This window comes from Contarinia nasturtii, unplaced genomic scaffold, assembly GCF_009176525.2.
Source record: "Contarinia nasturtii isolate CC-2019 unplaced genomic scaffold, AAFC_CNas_1.1 Cnas_scaffold_1371, whole genome shotgun sequence".
In the NCBI taxonomy this organism is placed as follows: Eukaryota; Metazoa; Arthropoda; class Insecta; order Diptera; family Cecidomyiidae; genus Contarinia; species Contarinia nasturtii.
The window spans coordinates 365,981-385,863 of NW_022198708.1; the positions used below are offsets into that span (position 1 = coordinate 365,981).

Below are 19,883 nucleotides of genomic sequence, written 5' to 3' on the forward strand. Positions count from 1 at the left end.
ACATCTTTTTTTTTGCTATTATTGATCATGTCTGATGATTTTTGTACTCGATCCAGTTTCGCATGTCCTTTTTAATTTAAAAAAAAGGTTGATTTTGGACATGGTAGAAGAAAATGTCAATCAGTTTGACCGACAAAATTGAATGTGTAAATTATTGGCAAATTACCAAAACTCAACGCCTACAAGTTCAACATAAACTAATTGATCATCAAGTCATTGATCATCATAATTTCATTCTAATGAATTTTTTTTTTGCAATGACAAACGGCGTCAATTTTAACGTTCAATATTTGACTAAATGACCGGTCAAATCACAACATCACTAAAATGTTATTGACTTTTCTAGTTATTCTTGTTTTTTATTCTTTTATTTTGATTTCACATATTTAGCATTTTTTGTTTGACAATAAGCCAATGAATTAAGATCCAGATCTTGCTGTTTTCTCAAAGGTTAAATGAAAAATAAATCGGATATTAGAAATTTGATATTTTATGTGCAGTCAATACTGGTATCGGTCTTATCGAAAATGAGCCGTAAATGTTACAATATGATAATAAATAATTTTTTTGGTGGGGTGACCTTCATTGTTCAAAATATATACACACAAAAAATGATACAAACATATGTTAAATGATATTAATTAATGGCTATCGCTCCCAACGTCCGGCCGAAAAACTTTTCGAAAAAAGATAAATGTATTTTGAGTTAATGATAATGATCGATTTGAATATGAACCAGTTTTTTGTCATTAATATTGTCCATAAAAGAGAAGTAGAAAAGGCAAACAAAAGACATTTAATAGCAATTTTGCATTGCAAAAGGAAAATGATCTGATAATTCATGCGAAAAAAGTCGTTTTTTATATCGATGGTAATTTAAATTTTATCAGTTCAATCAAATTCATTTTTTCCATTAACCAAAATATACGAATATTATAAACCGCAAAAAATCAATATGTGCCTGTCCCAATGAGCGCTAATGTCGTAGATTAGATTTTTCTTTATCGATTCCACCAATACGACATATACTAAAAAACTTGCCGATTTCTGTTACTAGTGGTGTTTTAATACAGCTCGTGTAAACGTACAAAGGAACACACTGATTCCGATTCTGTGTATGCGTATGTATTACAAATTCTGCACTCAGTCGTCAATCGTAGCTGCTTGTGCAAAATTTACAATACATAAGCATACACAGGATCGGAGTCTGTGTCTTCTTTTGTATTAGTTCGTCTGTAATACAGCCATAGCCGTATAGTTCGCTTGAGCTGTGTCAAAGCAACAGTTGTAACAAAAATCGGTATCTTTTTTAACAGATGTCGTATTCGTATTGTAGAATCGATAAAATTAATTTGTATGGGGAATATACGATACTAGTTCCCATCGACCCGTCCAATAATGCAATAACTGACTATACAATTTGTGTGAATTTAAATAATGCTTTACTGGAAGGTGTCGTTTACATTTTTATGCATAAATTTACCGTTTATGTTATGTGATCGCTGTAATGGTTTTTGTCGAGTAACACCATATACAGGAGAATAAAAGATAGTTAAATTTGGTCTTTGTATAATTTTATTTTAATTCAAAATCATGACTAATCCCAATAGTAAAAAAATCGAATTTTGATTTTTGTTTTTCTGTTAGTTGAAGCAAGGCTTTAGATACTTGAAACAAATGATGAATATTATTGATAAATATATATAAACCAGGGTGTGTAAGTGTGTGAATCATTCGATTTCATTTTAATAATAATTTTGATTTAGAAAAAAAATTCATAATTAACATAAGGATGTAACTAAAATAAATTCTTTGCGAATGATTCATGCATTTCAAATTAAAAAAAGCTATCATCATTAGAGTCAGTGATTCAATCATTGTTCCCCCAACAAAAATAGGATAAGCAAAAATTTATATTCGTTTGTAAATCTATTTTCTATCGAATGTTCGATTTCCAGTTGAAAACAGAATGGTTTTTTTTGTGTTTTTCTTCTTTTTGCTAATGCTGGTTTGGCAATGTGGTGGTACCTCGATTTGATGTTGTTTGCGTGGATTTTTCGAATGTGCCGCTTTATTGAGTGCCTCTGCAATGGCCATACCAAAACTTTCATTAAATTCAGGGCGAGCATATGTTGTTTCCAGATCATTGGTGGCAAAATCGACACTATCTTCATCTGAATGCTCAACAGCTGCCGCAGCCATGCTCGTACCATTATCTCGATCGCTTACAAAACCACTAGCCGATTTTGGCACATCCCCATGTACCATCATCACCTCTTTTGGTCGGCTCAATGTTGGCCAAAGTTCTGTATTTGCCGTCCGTGGCGATGTTAACATCTGAAAGTTTAACAAAATCTGAGCAATGGAACAATTTCAACGGGATTAATTCGAATTACCTTAGCAAATGATGGTCCAGGTTTGTTGATACCTCCTTTTGGAGCTTCGTTCATCGTTGTCTGCAATGGGCTATGCGTGGGAAACGAATTGTCATCAAAACTTACGCACTGTAAATGAAACAAAATCACAAAAAAAGGACAAGCATTTAGTTGAAAATGTTGAAAAGTGAACATTGAAATATTTAAATTACACTTGGAAATTGCTGCTCCGAAGAGACATCGATATTGATGGCAGTATGAATGATCTTTCCAATGCGTCGTTCATTTTCGCGATCAATGTGCTTTTCACGTTTGCATTCTTCGCGTGCACGGCGTTGGCGATTTTTGTGCCGTTGTATTAATTCATCTTTGAATTTGGCTTGAACGTCATTCGATATGATGGCCGATGATGATTCAAATTCAATTTCAACCACATCAAATTGGCATGTGACCGGCAAATGTTGTAAATATTTCAAACGCTTACGTAGCTCATCAGTCATTGAGCACGATTCTTTTTGTAGAATGCGACCGTTTATTGTTTTTGGTGCATGTTCCAATGAACCAAACATTGCTTGCAACATACGAATATTGATTGAATGCAAGTACAAATGTTGTCCATCACTTGACTGATAAAAATAGAAACAATTTTCATTTGCGGCCGTTGGATTCTCGGGTGCCGCAATCGCAATATCGCTCAATGTTAAATCACCATCGGTATCAATTGTGAAATAGTCTAAATCGTCCAATGGTGAATTTGGTTGTTGTTCCATTTGTTGTTGCACATCATTTTCATCATGTTTATGATTGAATGGAATGAAATCTTTGGCATCTACATTTAAATTGATTTTTTCAATGGCCGTATTCAGGCCAGTCAACGACGATGCAATTGGTTCAACAGACCGACATTCAGTGGTGTGATTATTGTTGGCAACTTGTGCACAAATCTCTTGTTCACGTTCTTCCAATAGGCTTAAAGCTTGTTGAACAAATATTGAATCGGGACAATCAATGCCGTCCGATACCAATTGACACCTTAATTCGGAACGTTCACGTGCAATAATCGATAGAACTTCATGTGGCTGGGCCAATACCAATTTGCTATGTTTTAAATTGTCAGCGTCATCAGAGAAACATGGAAAATGTGCGGCCAATGTTTTTGATTTGGATGACATTGTTTCAGCCGTTTGCACTTGAAGTGAATCTTTGCTACGGCACATTAAAACAAATGTTACAGATTCACCGCACAAGTAATTGCGATGTGGTTTTGAAACGGCACTCCGTAAATCGCCAATATGTACTGTTGTAATGTTAGTAAAATAAATTTCGATTTTTATTACAGAGAAACAGACGAACATATGTTTAATATTTTCTTACCAGCTTCATAACATATTGGACACTTTCGCCATGATTTTTTGTCAGACAATGCCAAATAATGTAAAATACATGGCCAACAATAGACATGACCGCAACGTGTCATTTTAGCAGCAACGGGATGATACAAACAAATTGGACACTGTGGCTCTTCGCTGCTGCCAAAAAAGTTGATTTGTTCGATGGTTGACCATTCAACAAGAGTGTCTGGTGAAATGGTATACGGTGTATAATCTCCTTTTGCTTTTACAACAAATTGACAACTAAATCATAGACAGTGTTGTTATTATTTATTTATTATTAGATCATGTTCATTACGTTTCGACAGTGAAAAAGCAGTCTATGTATTTCGGATGGATATCCATCCGAGATATTTTAGAATATCTGGATATTCAACGCAACTGCACAGCGCCAGAGCTGTGTGCGTCGCAAATAGAATCCACGGTATGTCGCGACGTATATGTGTATCAAGTGCCGCACGTACATAGTCACACTGTGTCTGTATTTTACGTGTAGCGACATACCGTAGATTATATGTGCGATGCACACAGCTCTGGCTCTGTGCAGTTGCGTTAAATATCCAGATATTTTAAAATATCTCGGATGGATATCTATCCGAAATACATAGACTGTGAAAAAGAGTAATGTCTATATACTCACTTTGCTTGCAAAAAATGTTCCTTATTATATTTGATTCGTTTGACATAAGTATGATTCTTGCCCGAACGCATATAATTCGTTGAATCATTTCGTTCGCGTGCATAGCTGAAGTTAAGCAAATGATTCAAATTCTGTTTTTTACTGCCTGTAAATTCATAATTTTAGTTTGATGAACATCAAATTCCAATAAATCGATATTAATAGTAAAATACCCGGTAAATAAACAGAGTTCAGTTCGATTTTAAAATCATCATTGATTAAGTCCGTACAATCGTCATCATCGTAATGATTTAATCGGGCGCCCGAAGACGATGTAGCCCCTGTATAGCCATCATTGTTGCTGTTATAATTGCGGTTGCCGATGCGCTTGGCATCATGGCCCCGTGATTTTGGTGCAAAGATTTGATGTTGCTGCGGTTGTGTTTGTTGTTGTTGTTTGTGTTGATTGTTATTACCGTTATATGTCGATCGATCTGATTTTTGAGCTTGGGAAAAACTACTGGGAAATTCGCGACGACGTCTACCAGTTGCATCTATCGGAGAAAGAAAAATACACGACATGTTTTTTTTTTACAACAATTGTCGACAAAGAAAAAATTCTACCAACAACAAATCAAAGCCAATTGCCAAAGGAATTTGGTTTAAGGTCAGACGGACTGCAACGTGGTTTAAGGTCAGACGATGTATGATTGTTTTAAATTCGAAAAATATACATGAAAATTGTCTCACCTTGGTTGGTTTTTCGTGGTTCAGAGATCAGTACCTTTGCAGGTACTTGGTTCGTACGTAAATTTTGCTTCTTTTCCATTTGGATGATTGATTTTCTTAAAATTAGATGCCAGTTGTTGGCTATTGATGGTGATTTTGTTCAATTGTTTGATGTTATTGTTGTTAGTATGGAAGTGGATTCTTCCTCCACATGGAGTTATCAAATTGTTTTCAGTGTAAAAATACATTTTATTGGGCCATGATTTTTCACTAAACACACTGACAAAAAATGAACAAAATGAACTGTCACTTTGTTATTGGTTCGTGTGAAACGAAAATATCAAAAAAACGATGATAATGAGAAAGTTTGGCAAATTTTTGCGCGCTGGTTTTGTTGGCGATATCGGAAAAGCTTACGTTTTAATTTAGCTTTCCGATAAAGGTGAAAACGATAAAACCTATCAGCGATAGCAACAGATGAAGGAAAAAACCGAATATTTTCAGAATTAAAAAGGACGTCGCACTTTTTTTTCAAGAAAAAATGGCGACCGATCAAAGTGATATCCACGCAACCAATAGTACTATATATACTTTGTGCCACAAATGTCAAACAGGCCCCTCTTTTTTCGCTCTTATTTTGCTTCCCTCTCTGACTTGAAGTTGATAACAAATGACGAAATTTTTGCTATTTTAATATGAATATGTATTTCCTTTCAAGTTATAAAAGTTTGGAAAATAATCTACTCAAAGTCATTCAATTTTATTATTCCTCTAATTTGAAAAAAATAGCCCACAAATTAAAATTTAAAACAAATCGTCAAATATTAGGAAAAAACGAATGATTGTATCCACCGACTAACGTTAACTTGTCATAAAAACTGTCAATGGGAAAAAGCTCGTAACTAGGTTATGTCATCGAATCCAAAGTAATATTATTTTTTTTATTTGAAAAGAAGATAGGTTAAAATTCAAAATTATTGTTGAATTTCATAAAAAATTAAAATGTCTGAGAATAATGTAACTCAAGAACAAACGGTCGTCAACGAAAAAAAGGTCAAACATCAAGAAATCTATGATAAATACAGTGAATGGGTAATATTGATCTGATTTCTGTCATATTTCAAAAGCAATGCAAACTTTATGTTGTATTTTTGTTTTAGATTCGACCCTGCTCTATATATAAAGATGAGTTTAAGGAATGTAAGAGTTTCAAAGGACGTTTCAATCAATACTATGTATTTGGCGAATATCTGAATTGTGATCAATGGCGAGATGACTACAATAATTGTCAAAAACACAGTTGGTTTGATGACAAAGAGGCCGGAACATCGGTCATTCAAAGTGAATTGAGTCGACGGGCTGCTCGTCTCAAAGCACATTATGATAATGATGTTTGGACAAAACGTGAACATCCACCATCCGATTGGAATAAACCATTGCCCGCCTTCTTGGCGGAACGCTCCAAATATAGCTATTTAACGCTAAAAGCTACAGAATTAAATGAGGAAGAACAACTAAATGCAAAAAGTCTATCTGAACCAAACAAATCCAGTTTTTGTACATTTATGTAAAGCGAATAAATAATAATTACTTGAATTATTAGTATAAGTTAGTGAACAACAAAAATATATATTTAAAAAAAATTACAGTCAACTTTATTTTGGATTTTATTATTATAGTACGAATTGGTACAGTCAATGCCATCTAGTACATTTAATGTTTAACATACTTACACTGATTGGTGTAATTAGGAAAGTGGTGCCACCTCGAATATATCGTATGTATAGCACTCGCATCGAAAGCTGTCCTCTGGCTGCTTGTTTGTTTGAACACACAACAAATTCCACTTCATTCCCAATTTTTATCTCGACTAGAGAACATTTCCGAAAACTTTGTGTGTCCATTGTAAACTAAAAAAGAAAACACAATTCATCAGCCATTGTTGTTATTGTGAAGTGAAACATTTATATATCAAAACTTTAGATATTTTTTTTTATTATTGACACATTTTGAACGTGAGTAAAATTAACATTATAATTTTTTTTTTGCAATTCAATAAATTTTTGGCATTTTCCATTCTGCAAATTAATAAGAGTATATGTATATGAAAATGGCATCAGTGTAATTAACTTGGTCTAACCGGCTACATAACCTCAAATATCACGCGTCTATTTTTTTTGTGTGTAACAATATTTTCTGCGAGTGATTGATTTTGTTATTTCTATTGTCAAATTGTTGTCAACACAACGTTTTTTCATCTGGCATTTTTATTTTCATTGCCAATTAAATTGAAGTTTGTGTGAATTTCGTCTGAGAAGTGTTTTAATTTTTAATTTTTGCATATTTGTGTATTTTCATATAGCATAACGACCGTATCGAAAATGCGTAAAAATCGAAATTCAGATGGAGTGACCAGCAGTCACAACGATTCCGAAGAAGAGGAACAAGAACAATCAGTTGACGATTCAGAAGAAGATTGGAAACCAGAAAAGGTAAAACAAAAGAAAAATTCCATCGTAAAATGTTTTCGTTTTGAACACTAATTAGTGTGCATACATTTTTTTGGTGTCTCCCTCATTTTCTTCATTTCGCTAATTTTCTTTATCTCTTTCTTTCGCTTTTGTTCTGTGTGTTTGTCGATGAGAAGAAAGGACCAGGTGGTAAAGGTAAACGTAGATCGGTTGGAGCATCACCGAAAGGACGTGCAAAAAAATCGAAAAAAGAAGAATCCGAAGAAGAGTCGGAAGAAGAAGAAGAAGATGGTATGTTATTGTTTTTTTTTTTTTTTTTTCTACTTACCTGATAACTCAGTTTTTGCTACCTGATAACAATATTGAATATTAAACATCTTTTTTATGGCCTTCTTTTGAAACAGACGAAGATGATGATTTTGAATCCGAAGAATCGGATGACGATGGAAAGGGGAAAAAATCGGGCAGTGCCAAAAAGTCAAGAATGTCGGTAAGTTGTTTATTATCACGTACAAAGTCCAGATACAAGTCTGTATGATATTGCCAATTTTGAATTGTGTTTTTGAGTCGTGTCTTTTGTTCATTTCAGGTGGGAAAAAACCAACCCGACAAAGATGGCAACATGGAATTGTATTTGTTTAAAAATGATCTAACAAAAGATTTCCGAACCGATGAAAAGCTATGCATGTGGCGACGCGATGGTGCCAGTTTACTGCAGAAGTATATGGTTGTCACCGATGAATCGCAAGCCAGTGAAATCATCTTCAAGGCATCGTCGGTATATTCATGTTGGGAGGAAAAACGTAAAAACGATTTCTTTCAAATTAAAGTTCAACTTGTTGGTGACAAAAAGGAGGGAAAAGTTAAAGTTGTCGATATTCCTGAATTTGAAAAGTACGCCGTTGAAGATCGGCCAAAGGTAATTGCATTTAATTTCAATAACAAACGAATCTAGAATTCATTTCATCAATATTATTTTTTAAATTCATTCGCACACAGGTTGACATAACACCAAGAGGAGCTGAAGGTGGTGAAAATTATGAAGTTGGATCTGAGGTAAAATATATTCAAATTGAATTTAAATGAATTCATTTGTATGGATTGAAAGTGATTTCATAACCTTTTTTTATTTATATTTGTATAGGATGAGTTCGACAATGAGAACGATAATGACAATGACAATGAAGACGACGAGGATTGAAAGCAACAATGGAAACATCAGATGGGAATAATAATTCATGTGGATCATAAATCATTTAAACATTTGACATAAATGAAAATAAGTTTTAAATTTCAATAAAACAAAAACACATCATGCACTCTAAAGTATAAATAAAAATTTGATTTCTTTTTTTTTCATTACAAAAGACGTAAATTGTATATGTATATGTATGTATATTGTATATTTATTACGTATTTCGCAGTGGTCACAACAGTTTGTTTTATCAATTTCAATTTACGTGTACAATTTTTGATTGACTTGAATTTTATAGCAACATTTAATAGCTCAACTAACTAAATGTGTTTTTTTTTTTAAATATAAAAACAAATGCTCTGCATTGATTTAGGATGAATTTGGTCGTTCAATGTTTCTAAAAGAAAGAAGAATAATATTCTCTAAATCAGAATCATTTCAATTAGCAAAAGGAAATTAGTTTACTTTTCTTTTTCTTTTGATGTTGTTTGTACTACTATCTCAGCTGATTCTTGGTCATTTGTCACAGCCAAATCATTATAATCGAGGCGTAATGCGTTATTTGTTCCATTCAAATCGCGACCAGTGAATTCCTTGAATTGATTTAAATTCCGTTTTGACGGTATCATTGCTTTGGATCCGTCACAAGAATTATTACTCATTTTTGGTTGAGATGATGACGATGGTGTGAACTTACTTGAACTCAACGAATAATTCAGCATATTTAAATTGCGATTAATCACATCGACATCATTCATATCAATGCTGTTTGATTGGCATTGATCACGACTGTTATCGCCAAGGATATTCGTCCAAAAATGTGAATCAACACTGGAACGATTTTCCAAACCATGAATATTACGCAATAATTCTGATTTATTTGATTCGCTGTATCCGCCACGATTATTATTTCGTTTCTGTTTGCTGCCCAGATTGAATTCGTCCATTAGCTTATTTAATTTTTGACCATAAAAATTATAAGATAGATTTCGTGCATTTTCCTCATTGTTATTGTGATGATTGATTTCAATGTTGACATCAGAATGACAATTCGATGCTAAATTCGAATTAAAATTCCAACGATTTGTATTCGTTTCACTGTCATTTGGTGATTTAATTTGTAAAATGGAAGATGCCATGCCGCTCGTATTGGTTTGTTGCTTAGCCAAACTATACGCAGCTGTGTGTTAATTGAAAAAATGCATTTTTAGTCATTCTCTCATTCATTTTGAATTGGCGTTTGTTCTCTTCATTTCTTTTATATTATACAAACCATGTGATTCTGATGATGCTGATGATGATGAACTTGATTCGGACGGTTTTTTTGTTGAACTTTCACGAACATTCGAACCATCATTGTTAAGAACGGTAAAACTCATTTTTGGCTCTTCAATAAGTGCATCAAATACACTGGCAGATGTAACTGGCGCTCTGTAGCGATTACGTGTATCTACAAATATATATAAATTTTTTATAAAACTTACACGAAATTCATCATTCTTTTCCCACTACCAGATATGTTTGATATGTTGGGTAATGTTGAGATCGGTAATGCCATAAAATCATCCAAACTATTTGTTACGATTGGCTCACTGTTGCCATTTGAGCTACCACCACTGTCAATTGAATTTTGTTGAATTTGTTCGGGCGATGTTCGGACATTCAATGAAAATTCAACATATTCAACATCATTCTCGCCCGATATTGTCTCTTGCACCTCTTCCAATTCATTATCCTCTTCGGAGCTCTCATGTAGCTTACCAAAAGCACATGTCTTTTGTTTTCCATGCAATTCTTCATCCTAATAGGATTGATATTTATTAAGAAAACATAAAATAAAATCAAATCAATTGGCATAGACTTATTTTTTATAAAAATTTACCGAATTTGAAGTGGTCTTTAGAGCGGAGCGCAAATTTGGCGATGAAATCGATTGACCAAGCGTGAATGATCTTGATGTGTTTTCTAATAGAAAAAGGATTTTTTATGAGTATCAATTCCCCCCATTAAAGAAAATGTGATAACGGTAATTTTGTCGAGATTCATTCGATTTCCTCCCTCTCAAGAGTTTCCCAATTACCCCCCTTTTGGATTTTTTCCATTTTACTTTGGTGTTAACACCTCTATGATAATTTTTCAGTTGAAATTTAAGTAAAATACATACTCATAAATGGGGTGACTTTTGCATTTGATCCACGAGTGGAATACTTCGAATCTATCTTAATATTGTTTGCATAGATATTTTGTAAGAGATCAGAAAATAAATCTAAAAAGAATTTTTTTTATATGTAATCGATTTTGCAGCTTACGAATGACATTGTATAATATAGATGTAATTACCACCGTTTGCCATGATATCCTTTCGTTCGTTATTGGCTTCATCGTTGGCAGTTGACTTAATGTGTATTGGTCGATCAACGCAATCGTTGTATAATTCTTCATATTTTGAAGATGTTTCACCGACTTTTGTCGATCTTGTACTTGATTTTCCGTTTGAATTGCTAGATTTTTTACTATTGTGCGTATCATTAGACGAAGAGTGCTTTGTTCTTGCACCGGAACACGATGGCATATCAGTTGATTCGGATGATGCTGAGGAAGATGAATACGATGTGGTTGATGATGATGTGGATGTGCTGGCCAGATTTACCGAAATTAGTTGGCAATTTTCGCCAACCGAAATTGTTGATGACGTTGAATTGGCACCGCCAGACAATGAAGAACCGATTTCTGTGATGCTACTGCCACTGTTTGCAATTGCATTACTCGAGTTGTGTTTATTTTTTAATGTTTCACGTCTCAAGCGATCTTTTAGCTGCTTGATTTCCGTTTCATGGTGCCATTGTTTTTTCAACAGCTGATTTATGTACCATTGTTGATCGCGACATCGTTGAAAGAATGTCGATGGACGAACTTGAAAACGAAGCTCAAGCGAATCACGTAACGTATTCAAATAACCTTCAGACGCAAGCAAATCCAAGCGAAAAAAACCTATCCAAAGCAAAAATTGAACAAAACGTTTTTATATTATTCGAATCAGTTGAATTTGTTATATGAAATATTTACGATTATATCCCCATGATTCGCCAACTTCAAAATCCGAAACGAATTCACGTTGAATGACTTTTGATGACGTTTGATGTATCATTTGTACGCGATATTCATATTTGCTTGTCTCCGGATAGCCCGAGAATAGTTCGAGAAAAACGCTCAAATATTCACCGCGTACATTGCCATTGCCATAGGGATACACTTTGAGTCGCCATTGTAATCCGTTGACATTCAATTCGTTTGAATAAACAGGTACACCCTTTCGTTGTAGTGATGTGAAACGTTCCAGAATGAATATGCCTGTATCATAGGCTGGTACAATTTCGCTTATAAAATCGGCTGGCACCGGTGCCATGACATAGCATGACATTGGCTTCAAGCGAACTTGATGAATCATTTTCAATAGTTCTGGCGATTTCATTATCAATTGTGATCGTGAACATGAATTTATTTGATGTTCAATTTCATCTAGCAATTGTTCAAGCTGCTCAGTTTCATGGTTCAATGAACTTTTTTGTCTCATCAATGTCACCAATTTTAGTTTTAAATGTGAATCCAATCGATTTACCATCAGCTCAACCGCATTTCGAATTTCACGAACTTTTTCATCTTTAGCCGCTCGCACCGTTTCCACATTATGTTCAACGTCTTTGACCATCGAAACCAATTCCATCAAACGGCTACGAAGCTGTGACACCTCTTCTTTCACTTGTGCGATATGGGTTTCGTAAACGAGTTCTTGTTCATGCAAACCGAAAAAAGAAGGAGAAAAAATGATTTTTTTTTTTTTCATATGACAAGGCATAGGACATCTTCAATTGTTAAAAGGGTGTACGTTACCAAGTTGTTTGAATGTATGTCCTGAATGCGTCCCACTAGGTATAATCAGAAGAAAAAAAATGGAATTAATGGAAATTAATCAACATGTAATTGAATGTAATGGAATAGAATGGAAAAATTACCAATGCGTCCCACCCCACAGCGCACACCGATGGCAAATACACTTTTTGCACGTGCCACAATAAACGGACAATTTTTCGTTGTGTGTGGTGCATTGATCATTTTCACTTTGTCCCAAGCCGGCTTTGACATTCGCACAAATTTGCTGTAGCGATTCGACTTGAACGGCTACTTCTTCTAACCACCGGCAATTTACGAGCTCTTGGACATTTAATGGAGCCCGACAATGTGGACACTGACGACGTTGCTCATTCAACCATCGCGATATGCACAGATAACAGCACAATTTCGAACAATGCGGACACAGATGAGCTTCTTGCAATTTTTCCATGCAAATAAAACACCGGAACACATCATTCAGCGACTGCAACATTTTTTGTAGTTGTTGTTGTTTTCAATCGGAAAATAAAAAGATAAGAAAAAACATAAACAAAGAGATTTTATACTTTTACGATTAATTCATATTCATTAATTTATAATGCTTGCAAAAAATTACCATTGTCTTTTAAAATGCTAAATCATACTATATAAATTTCGAGCCTTCCGTTTTTTATGTGGACAGTTAAATTTCGATCGCAAACGCTCTTGTATCGAAAAAAAATGTGACCAATTTTGTACGTACTACGATTTATTGGTTTATTTCGTTTGACACTTTAAGTCGCTGCTGTTGCATTGGGAGACAATCGCATACTATATATATATATATATATTCAATGATTTTAACTGCACAATACTGATTGTGCTATTAGTTTATATAGACTGCGTTTGGATGTTTGGTGCGCGAGCTTGTTTATGTATGCGTACAACTGTCAGTTTGATAAACATTTGGGTATTGTTGTTGGTATTACCGTGTGCTTGAACGTTTATATGCATTGCTTAGCAACCGGTCGTCGCAATGAATTTGCAATCAATGAGTTGTTGTTTATAATTTTATACAAATGAAAAATTATTAACATGGACAAATCGGAGCGTATTAAAAAGTTACCAATCAAATTCAACGATTATGTAAATGAAAATGGGCAAGTTAGACCAAAGCTATTCACGTGAAAATTCCAATTTAACGATATATTTCTTTCTCTTCAGGATTTTATTATCTGTTCATCACAGATTGGACAATCATGGTTTAAATCCAGTTCAATTGAAATTGGCCGAATTCAGTACAAATACAAATATTTTGGTTTCAATTAGCAACCGGTAAATGGTCATCGAATTCATTTGATAAAACCGATAACTGTTTCTCTTTTTTTTTTCAGCAAAGATATTTATGTTTTCGATCTGGCCAATAAACAGTACTGGTGTCTTGGTGAAGTTGCACCTAAAATTTCAACGTGTTTTTGCTTCGATCCTTGCAATCAAACGTCTATTTTAATTGGCACAAAATATGGTTTCATTCTTGCTGTCGATTTGAGTAAGAAATTTGATTTTTTTTTCTATTTTTTATTGTAAATTTACTTGTGGTTCGGTCGGTTTCTATTTATATAGCTATAGGTAAAGTGCAGCAAAAATTGAAGTCATTTAATAAAGATAGTCGTATATTGGGACTTACTGCAATTCAACCATCGAACACTGAAACGATATCGGTATCGAGCCAATATTTTATATGCCACTCATCTGTCGAAGCCGTACTTTGTCGCCGCGATGCTGCCGCGTTATCAGTGGAATATAGTTTGTTTAAAAGTGACAATAAGGAAACGATTTGGCCAATAATTATTAGAAAAATTGTCGTTCACACGTCAAATGATTCAAAATTGACTATCGCAATATTGTTGAATGATGATTCTTTGTGTATTTTTCAACACGATTCTCTTGAGATTGCAAATTTAGAAAAGATGCAAATGACTAAACGGATTCATCTACGTGATCAACAAGCTCTACATTTAGCACATGCAAGAGATCAACAGAGTTCAGAGCCAAATAACAGTGAGTAAAACCGTTTTTTCACCGGTAATTTAAAATAATTCGCGTTTTTTTAATATAGATGATCAGAATTCGATGTACATTTCGGATGTGAATTTTCATCAAAACGGAATGGAATTATGGATAATATGCCGAAACTCAAACATTATTGTAATGGATGCTCAACAATGGATTATTCAAAAAATTGTTTCGCCCGAAAGATCGTTCTACATGAAATCATTTGTATCGATAAATTTCGAACACGAAGCGATTTGTAAGCCATTGCATAGTCTTTGGCTTGGTGTGTCAAGTAATTGTACACTGGCCTTTCTGAGCATGCATTCAACGGATAAAACAATCAATGTAAAATCGTATCTTCCACGCAACTGTTTGGCTATTAAGCGTTTGTCGTTATCATTTGACAATGAATTGGTGGCACTAATCTTGGCTGATGGATCATTCAAAGTGTATTCAGTGCGATTTCTGCTATATCAAGCATTCAATCGGCTGATTCAATCAAAGTGCATACCAATGGCACATCAATGTGTGCAATTGAATCAACAGTTGAATGCATTCGATGGAAAGGTAGTTATTATATTAAAAAAAATGTCTGTTTGAAACTTCAATACCATCTATTTTCAGGTAAAAAATATTATATCACATGAACGTTTGCTAACTATTCTATCCGAATATGATGAATATCCGAGTAAATATCGTTCCATCATTTGGAGGCAATTGTTAAAATTACCGAACAATACGCTGGCCTATTGTAAATTAATAGAACGAGGTGAACATTTTCCATCGCGTATTTACAATCGATCGTTTCGTTTGATTGATTCGGTATTGCATAAAAAACTAAAACGGATCATTACATATTTGTGCAATTGGAGTAAAATTCTAGCCATTTCATTTGATGCGGAAGATCATTTTTTGCCATATTTTGCATTTCCATTTGTGAAATTTTTTTCCACCAATATGCTAATGTGTTTTGAAGTGCTGGCAACAATTTTATTGAATCAATGTAGTTTATGGTTTGAATTTAGTCCATTGTTACCGCAAAACTATTTGGGACTGATTGAAAATCTAATCAATCACTTTGAACCATCGTTAATTCGTCACTATCGTTCGCATTCAATAACAAGTAAAACATTTGCATGGAAACTATTGCGAACAGCATTCAGCGATATTTTGGTTGAATTTCAATGGTTTAAACTATGGGATCATATTTTATCGATGCCATCATATTTTTTAGTTTTTGTTGTTGTTGCATTCAATTGTATTCAGCGGCCCGTTCTGGAACGTTTGAAAAATGCAAAAGAGATTAGCATTTATTTCGATGAGCCGTGCTCAATTGATATGAAACGATGGCTTCAAAAAGCCCATACACAAATGCGCAATTGTCCAATCGCTTTGCATCCAAAGCAATTTATTGAGGATTTCGTGTGTCTTTCGATTTCGGAACAACAATATCGTAAAATATTAAATTATCCGCACACCAATTTCAATGAGCAATTGACACAGAATGAACACAAACAACAATTGCAATTTATTAATCAAAAATATACGGAACTGGAGAAATTTGAAAGAGATCTTGTACAACAAATGGTAAATAGTCTTCAAATGGTCGAACATCAACAACGTATGCAAAAGGTTGAACTCACCAATGAGGTGGCATCGATACATCATTTACGAAAAATTGAACACGAAAAACAACATCTCATTCTTACCGAAAGACAACTGCACGGCCAAGAGGCAATGATTAACATTTTAATGAAAGAAAACCATGAACGACATTTGAAAGCACGTGAAATGGTCTTGCAGAAAACATTGTGCGACACAATCAAATGGGTGAGCATTCATTTTTATTGCAAATGATTTTGCTAATAAGAATTAATTTATTGCTCATATTTTGAAATTTGATAGAAATTATGCGATGAAACCGAACTTTTGCGGAATGAAAGTAGTCTTAGGAAAGAGGAAATTGACCAGTTTATGAAAAAATATAATTTAGCAAAATATGACGAGCAACAATGAATATTGACAATTCCATTTTGTAGCACACATCTTCAACAAAGTCAATCATTTATCGATTACAATTTATTCAACTGTTTTGTTATTGTTCTATTCGATATTTTTCGTTTCATTATTTCGTTCTGAATAATAAACAAAGAATATAATCTTTTGTAGTTTTTATTTTTATCCCGCTTTTTTTTCCTATTCAATTATATTGCACTTGCAAGCGATACGCGAACACCTCATAAGTTGAGTGTATACTTTTTATTTGTGACTTGAACCAAGTGCAATTGCAGCTATGCGACGGTTGTTTAACAACTTTAAATAAATAACCAAACAGCTTGAGTATTAATGCATTTCTTCCATATTTGGACGTATGAAGTTCAAGTGTACTAGTCTGTGGCTCAGACAACATTCTGCATGTATGGTTTACTCATCAGTAAATATACATATGTACAAACGTAAGCATTGATGGAGTGGAATGGACCGCCGAGAGTCACATATTCATTGAAAATTACTATGAAAAAATACATATATTATTCTGTTTGCGTTAAGGTTCAATGTTTCTGAAATGCATGACCATGAAAGAAAATAGTGCAACAAATTCAGAGAACTCGATGCAAAAAAAATATATAGAAAAATTGAAAAGAGTGTAAATGATTTGTGGGGTGATTGGTTTTGTGATAAGTTTTTGCATTTTTTTTTATTTCCAAATACTTATCAATACACACCACTTTTGGTTCGATTACATTGCATCACATTACAGGTAAGTAAAAAAGGTAATTTAGTACATTTGTAATGAAAAGGGAAAGTCTTCTTCAATTATTGACGTAATGTATTATTGCACTAGGCTATGCTCAAATAGCTTCATATTCGTTGATGTCAGCTGTTGCTGATACGATTAGCTCATTGTATAATATTTATGATATTAAAAAATGAAGAGATTTTTCTAAAAACATATTGTTTTTTTAAAGAAAACTCTATATTTTTACTTAAAACATATTATTTCTGAAGAAAACTCTGTCACATCATTCAATAGCAAAGAAAAAAATATATATTTCGATATCAACGAAATAAAATGATTATTCCTAGCTGAAGCTCCGTGCAGTGTCTGTCGTAACTGTTACACAAACCTACAACGCATGGGTGATAATGAAAAAAAATATGCCCAACATCGATGGAGTACAATGACTTTTGTGCACAATGCATAGTAAATAAAAAAAGCAATTTATGTTAATGTCTATGTATCGAATTTAGGCCAAAAATTCATACGAATCGTCTAGATACAATTGATACGACGGCACATATTGGGGTATATTTGTTTCTATACCCATGTAGAGATGTTATGTGTCTGTTGATTTTCCCTTTTCGTTATGAAATTGTAATATATAAGAAAGTCGAGATTTTCGTAACGTTAACAACGGTATATTATGTATAAAAGACAGACGGACAGACAGATATGGACACATTTTTTTGTTCTTTCAAAAATACAAAATTAAACCAAATTCTTGTGAAATATTCGGATTTGCTTACTTCTTTGCATATTATACTACGAAAAAAAAAACAATTAATGACTGAAATTGAAGAATCTTTCTCAAATACATCTCTCTCCCTCTCCCTGTCTCGCCTGTCAAACATCATGATATATCTGAGAAATTGTTATCATCTTATGTTGCAAGTACACAGTCGTTCTTATATTATTTCTACAGTCGTTCACTTACCTCTGTCGTCGGCAACATTTCATCATTTTGATGCTGATGCATCATACTTGTGGATGGCCACGCTGTTGTTGTTGTGGCGGTGGTTGTTTTTGTTGGTATTGCCCTATTATTGAAGGTCTTTGGCCGTTTAAATGTCTAGTTATGTCTCGTCTTCAGTTACTGATGTTACCATAGCTTTAATTCCTCTTGTCTATCTACAGCATTTGCATTCGTACTGAGTTAAAAACAAAGTAAAAGAGCATTAACTTGAAAAGTCAGCAAATGATCAAGGATAAAAGATTTCTTTTGGTTTATTTTTTTGTGTGATTCTTTTTTTTCGCACCATTTCAACACGATTTTTTTTATCCTGATATTTACTACAAGTCTATTTATTATCTTATAACAATTTTGAAAAAAATAGTTTAATAACAAAAAATATTCAAATAAAAAAAAAATAATAAAACTATTTTCATTCATTGAAAAAATAAAAAAAAAATCTCAATGTTCAATTTGAATCCAATAAAGAGTATCAAATGTTTAATATTATTTTGCTATTACTTAACAACCATTATCGACTTTCTTCAAAAATCCTTTATTAAATTTCAAATGCAATTCAATTAAATTCTATTACCAAAAAATACATATTTACACTGAAGTCTGCAGACTGAGCAATGATGATCGAATTATAATTTTAATCTTTTGTTCCAAATATTGAAATCAAAAACATTCACCGCTCACAATCAAATAAAGTCAACAAAAAGTGAAAACCGATCACAAGAAAATAGCTCAAAATTGATTGAAACTTAGATAGTTGAACAGAGATACATTTAAAGTACATACAAGTCGTACACAACCAATATGTATTTTATTTGTAATAAAATTATCAATGCTTTTGGAAACAGATAAACACTAAAAAATCGTTTTGTACATTTAAATAGACAAAAAAAAATAGAATTTGATACGCGCTTTGCTGATTGGTAAAACTAACAAAATTCGATTTTGTGGATTTGTTGAGGAAAAAACACATCAACAAGTTTATTATGATTATTTATACGGTATGTTACTGAAACATGAGCCGAATTGATAAACAGGCATTTGTTAAAAACTATACTAATTCGTTGTTTTATAATAATTTGTTCTAATTTTTGGGTTTTATGTTCGCATTCACACTGTATGCAAACCTGTGAGCGACTGAATGGTCTGAAAATAAAACACCAGACGTAAACACTGCATTTGAGACCAAGTCATCGTCGAACATAAGAATATATATATATATATATATATATATATGTTTCGCGAAAAGAAATTGCCATCGTATATCGATATGTATACAATATAAAGAACTTATGCGGCGGCAACGTGAATCCAACGTGATGCACATAAATGTGCGTACGCGTTTGTAGTAAGCAAAGTAACAACAAGAAGTGTAGAGAAAATCATTTTTTATATTCGCTATTTAGAGATTATCATTAAATAAGAAAAA

At 33.3% G+C, this 19,883-nt stretch overlaps 4 protein-coding genes across 4 annotated transcripts; 3 read left to right on the plus strand and 1 right to left on the minus strand.

Moving 5' to 3' along the window:
- Nucleotides 1-1,575: 1,575 nt before the first annotated feature.
- LOC116345847 lies at nt 1,576-19,264 on the minus strand. Its single transcript, XM_031775561.1, has 18 exons — nt 19,032-19,264; nt 18,422-18,635; nt 12,794-13,155; nt 12,672-12,706; nt 11,847-12,569; nt 11,121-11,771; nt 10,945-11,046; nt 10,663-10,745; nt 10,293-10,581; nt 10,054-10,230; nt 9,246-9,960; nt 5,136-5,272; nt 4,619-4,939; nt 4,407-4,551; nt 3,750-4,009; nt 2,588-3,672; nt 2,397-2,504; nt 1,576-2,337 (listed from the first exon to the last, which is right to left on the minus strand). The coding sequence occupies exons 2-18, from the start codon at nt 18,464-18,466 to the stop codon at nt 1,930-1,932; spliced, it is 5,646 nt and encodes a 1,881-aa protein (XP_031631421.1). The 5' UTR covers nt 18,467-18,635; nt 19,032-19,264; the 3' UTR covers nt 1,576-1,929.
- LOC116345781 (UPF0545 protein C22orf39 homolog) lies at nt 5,939-6,710 on the plus strand. Its single transcript, XM_031775461.1, has 2 exons — nt 5,939-6,206; nt 6,275-6,710. Exons 1-2 carry the CDS (start codon nt 6,117-6,119, stop codon nt 6,683-6,685), a joined length of 501 nt encoding a protein of 166 aa, XP_031631321.1. The 5' UTR covers nt 5,939-6,116; the 3' UTR covers nt 6,686-6,710.
- LOC116345780 (uncharacterized protein DDB_G0283697-like) lies at nt 6,948-8,924 on the plus strand. Its single transcript, XM_031775460.1, has 7 exons — nt 6,948-7,129; nt 7,477-7,606; nt 7,762-7,876; nt 7,990-8,075; nt 8,175-8,504; nt 8,585-8,641; nt 8,730-8,924. The coding sequence occupies exons 2-7, from the start codon at nt 7,496-7,498 to the stop codon at nt 8,784-8,786; spliced, it is 756 nt and encodes a 251-aa protein (XP_031631320.1). The 5' UTR covers nt 6,948-7,129; nt 7,477-7,495; the 3' UTR covers nt 8,787-8,924.
- Nucleotides 13,639-16,762, plus strand: LOC116345778. Its single transcript, XM_031775456.1, has 7 exons — nt 13,639-13,810; nt 13,875-13,985; nt 14,045-14,199; nt 14,274-14,711; nt 14,770-15,272; nt 15,330-16,535; nt 16,611-16,762. Exons 1-7 carry the CDS (start codon nt 13,746-13,748, stop codon nt 16,719-16,721), a joined length of 2,589 nt encoding a protein of 862 aa, XP_031631316.1. The 5' UTR covers nt 13,639-13,745; the 3' UTR covers nt 16,722-16,762.
- Nucleotides 19,265-19,883: the final 619 nt, after the last annotated feature.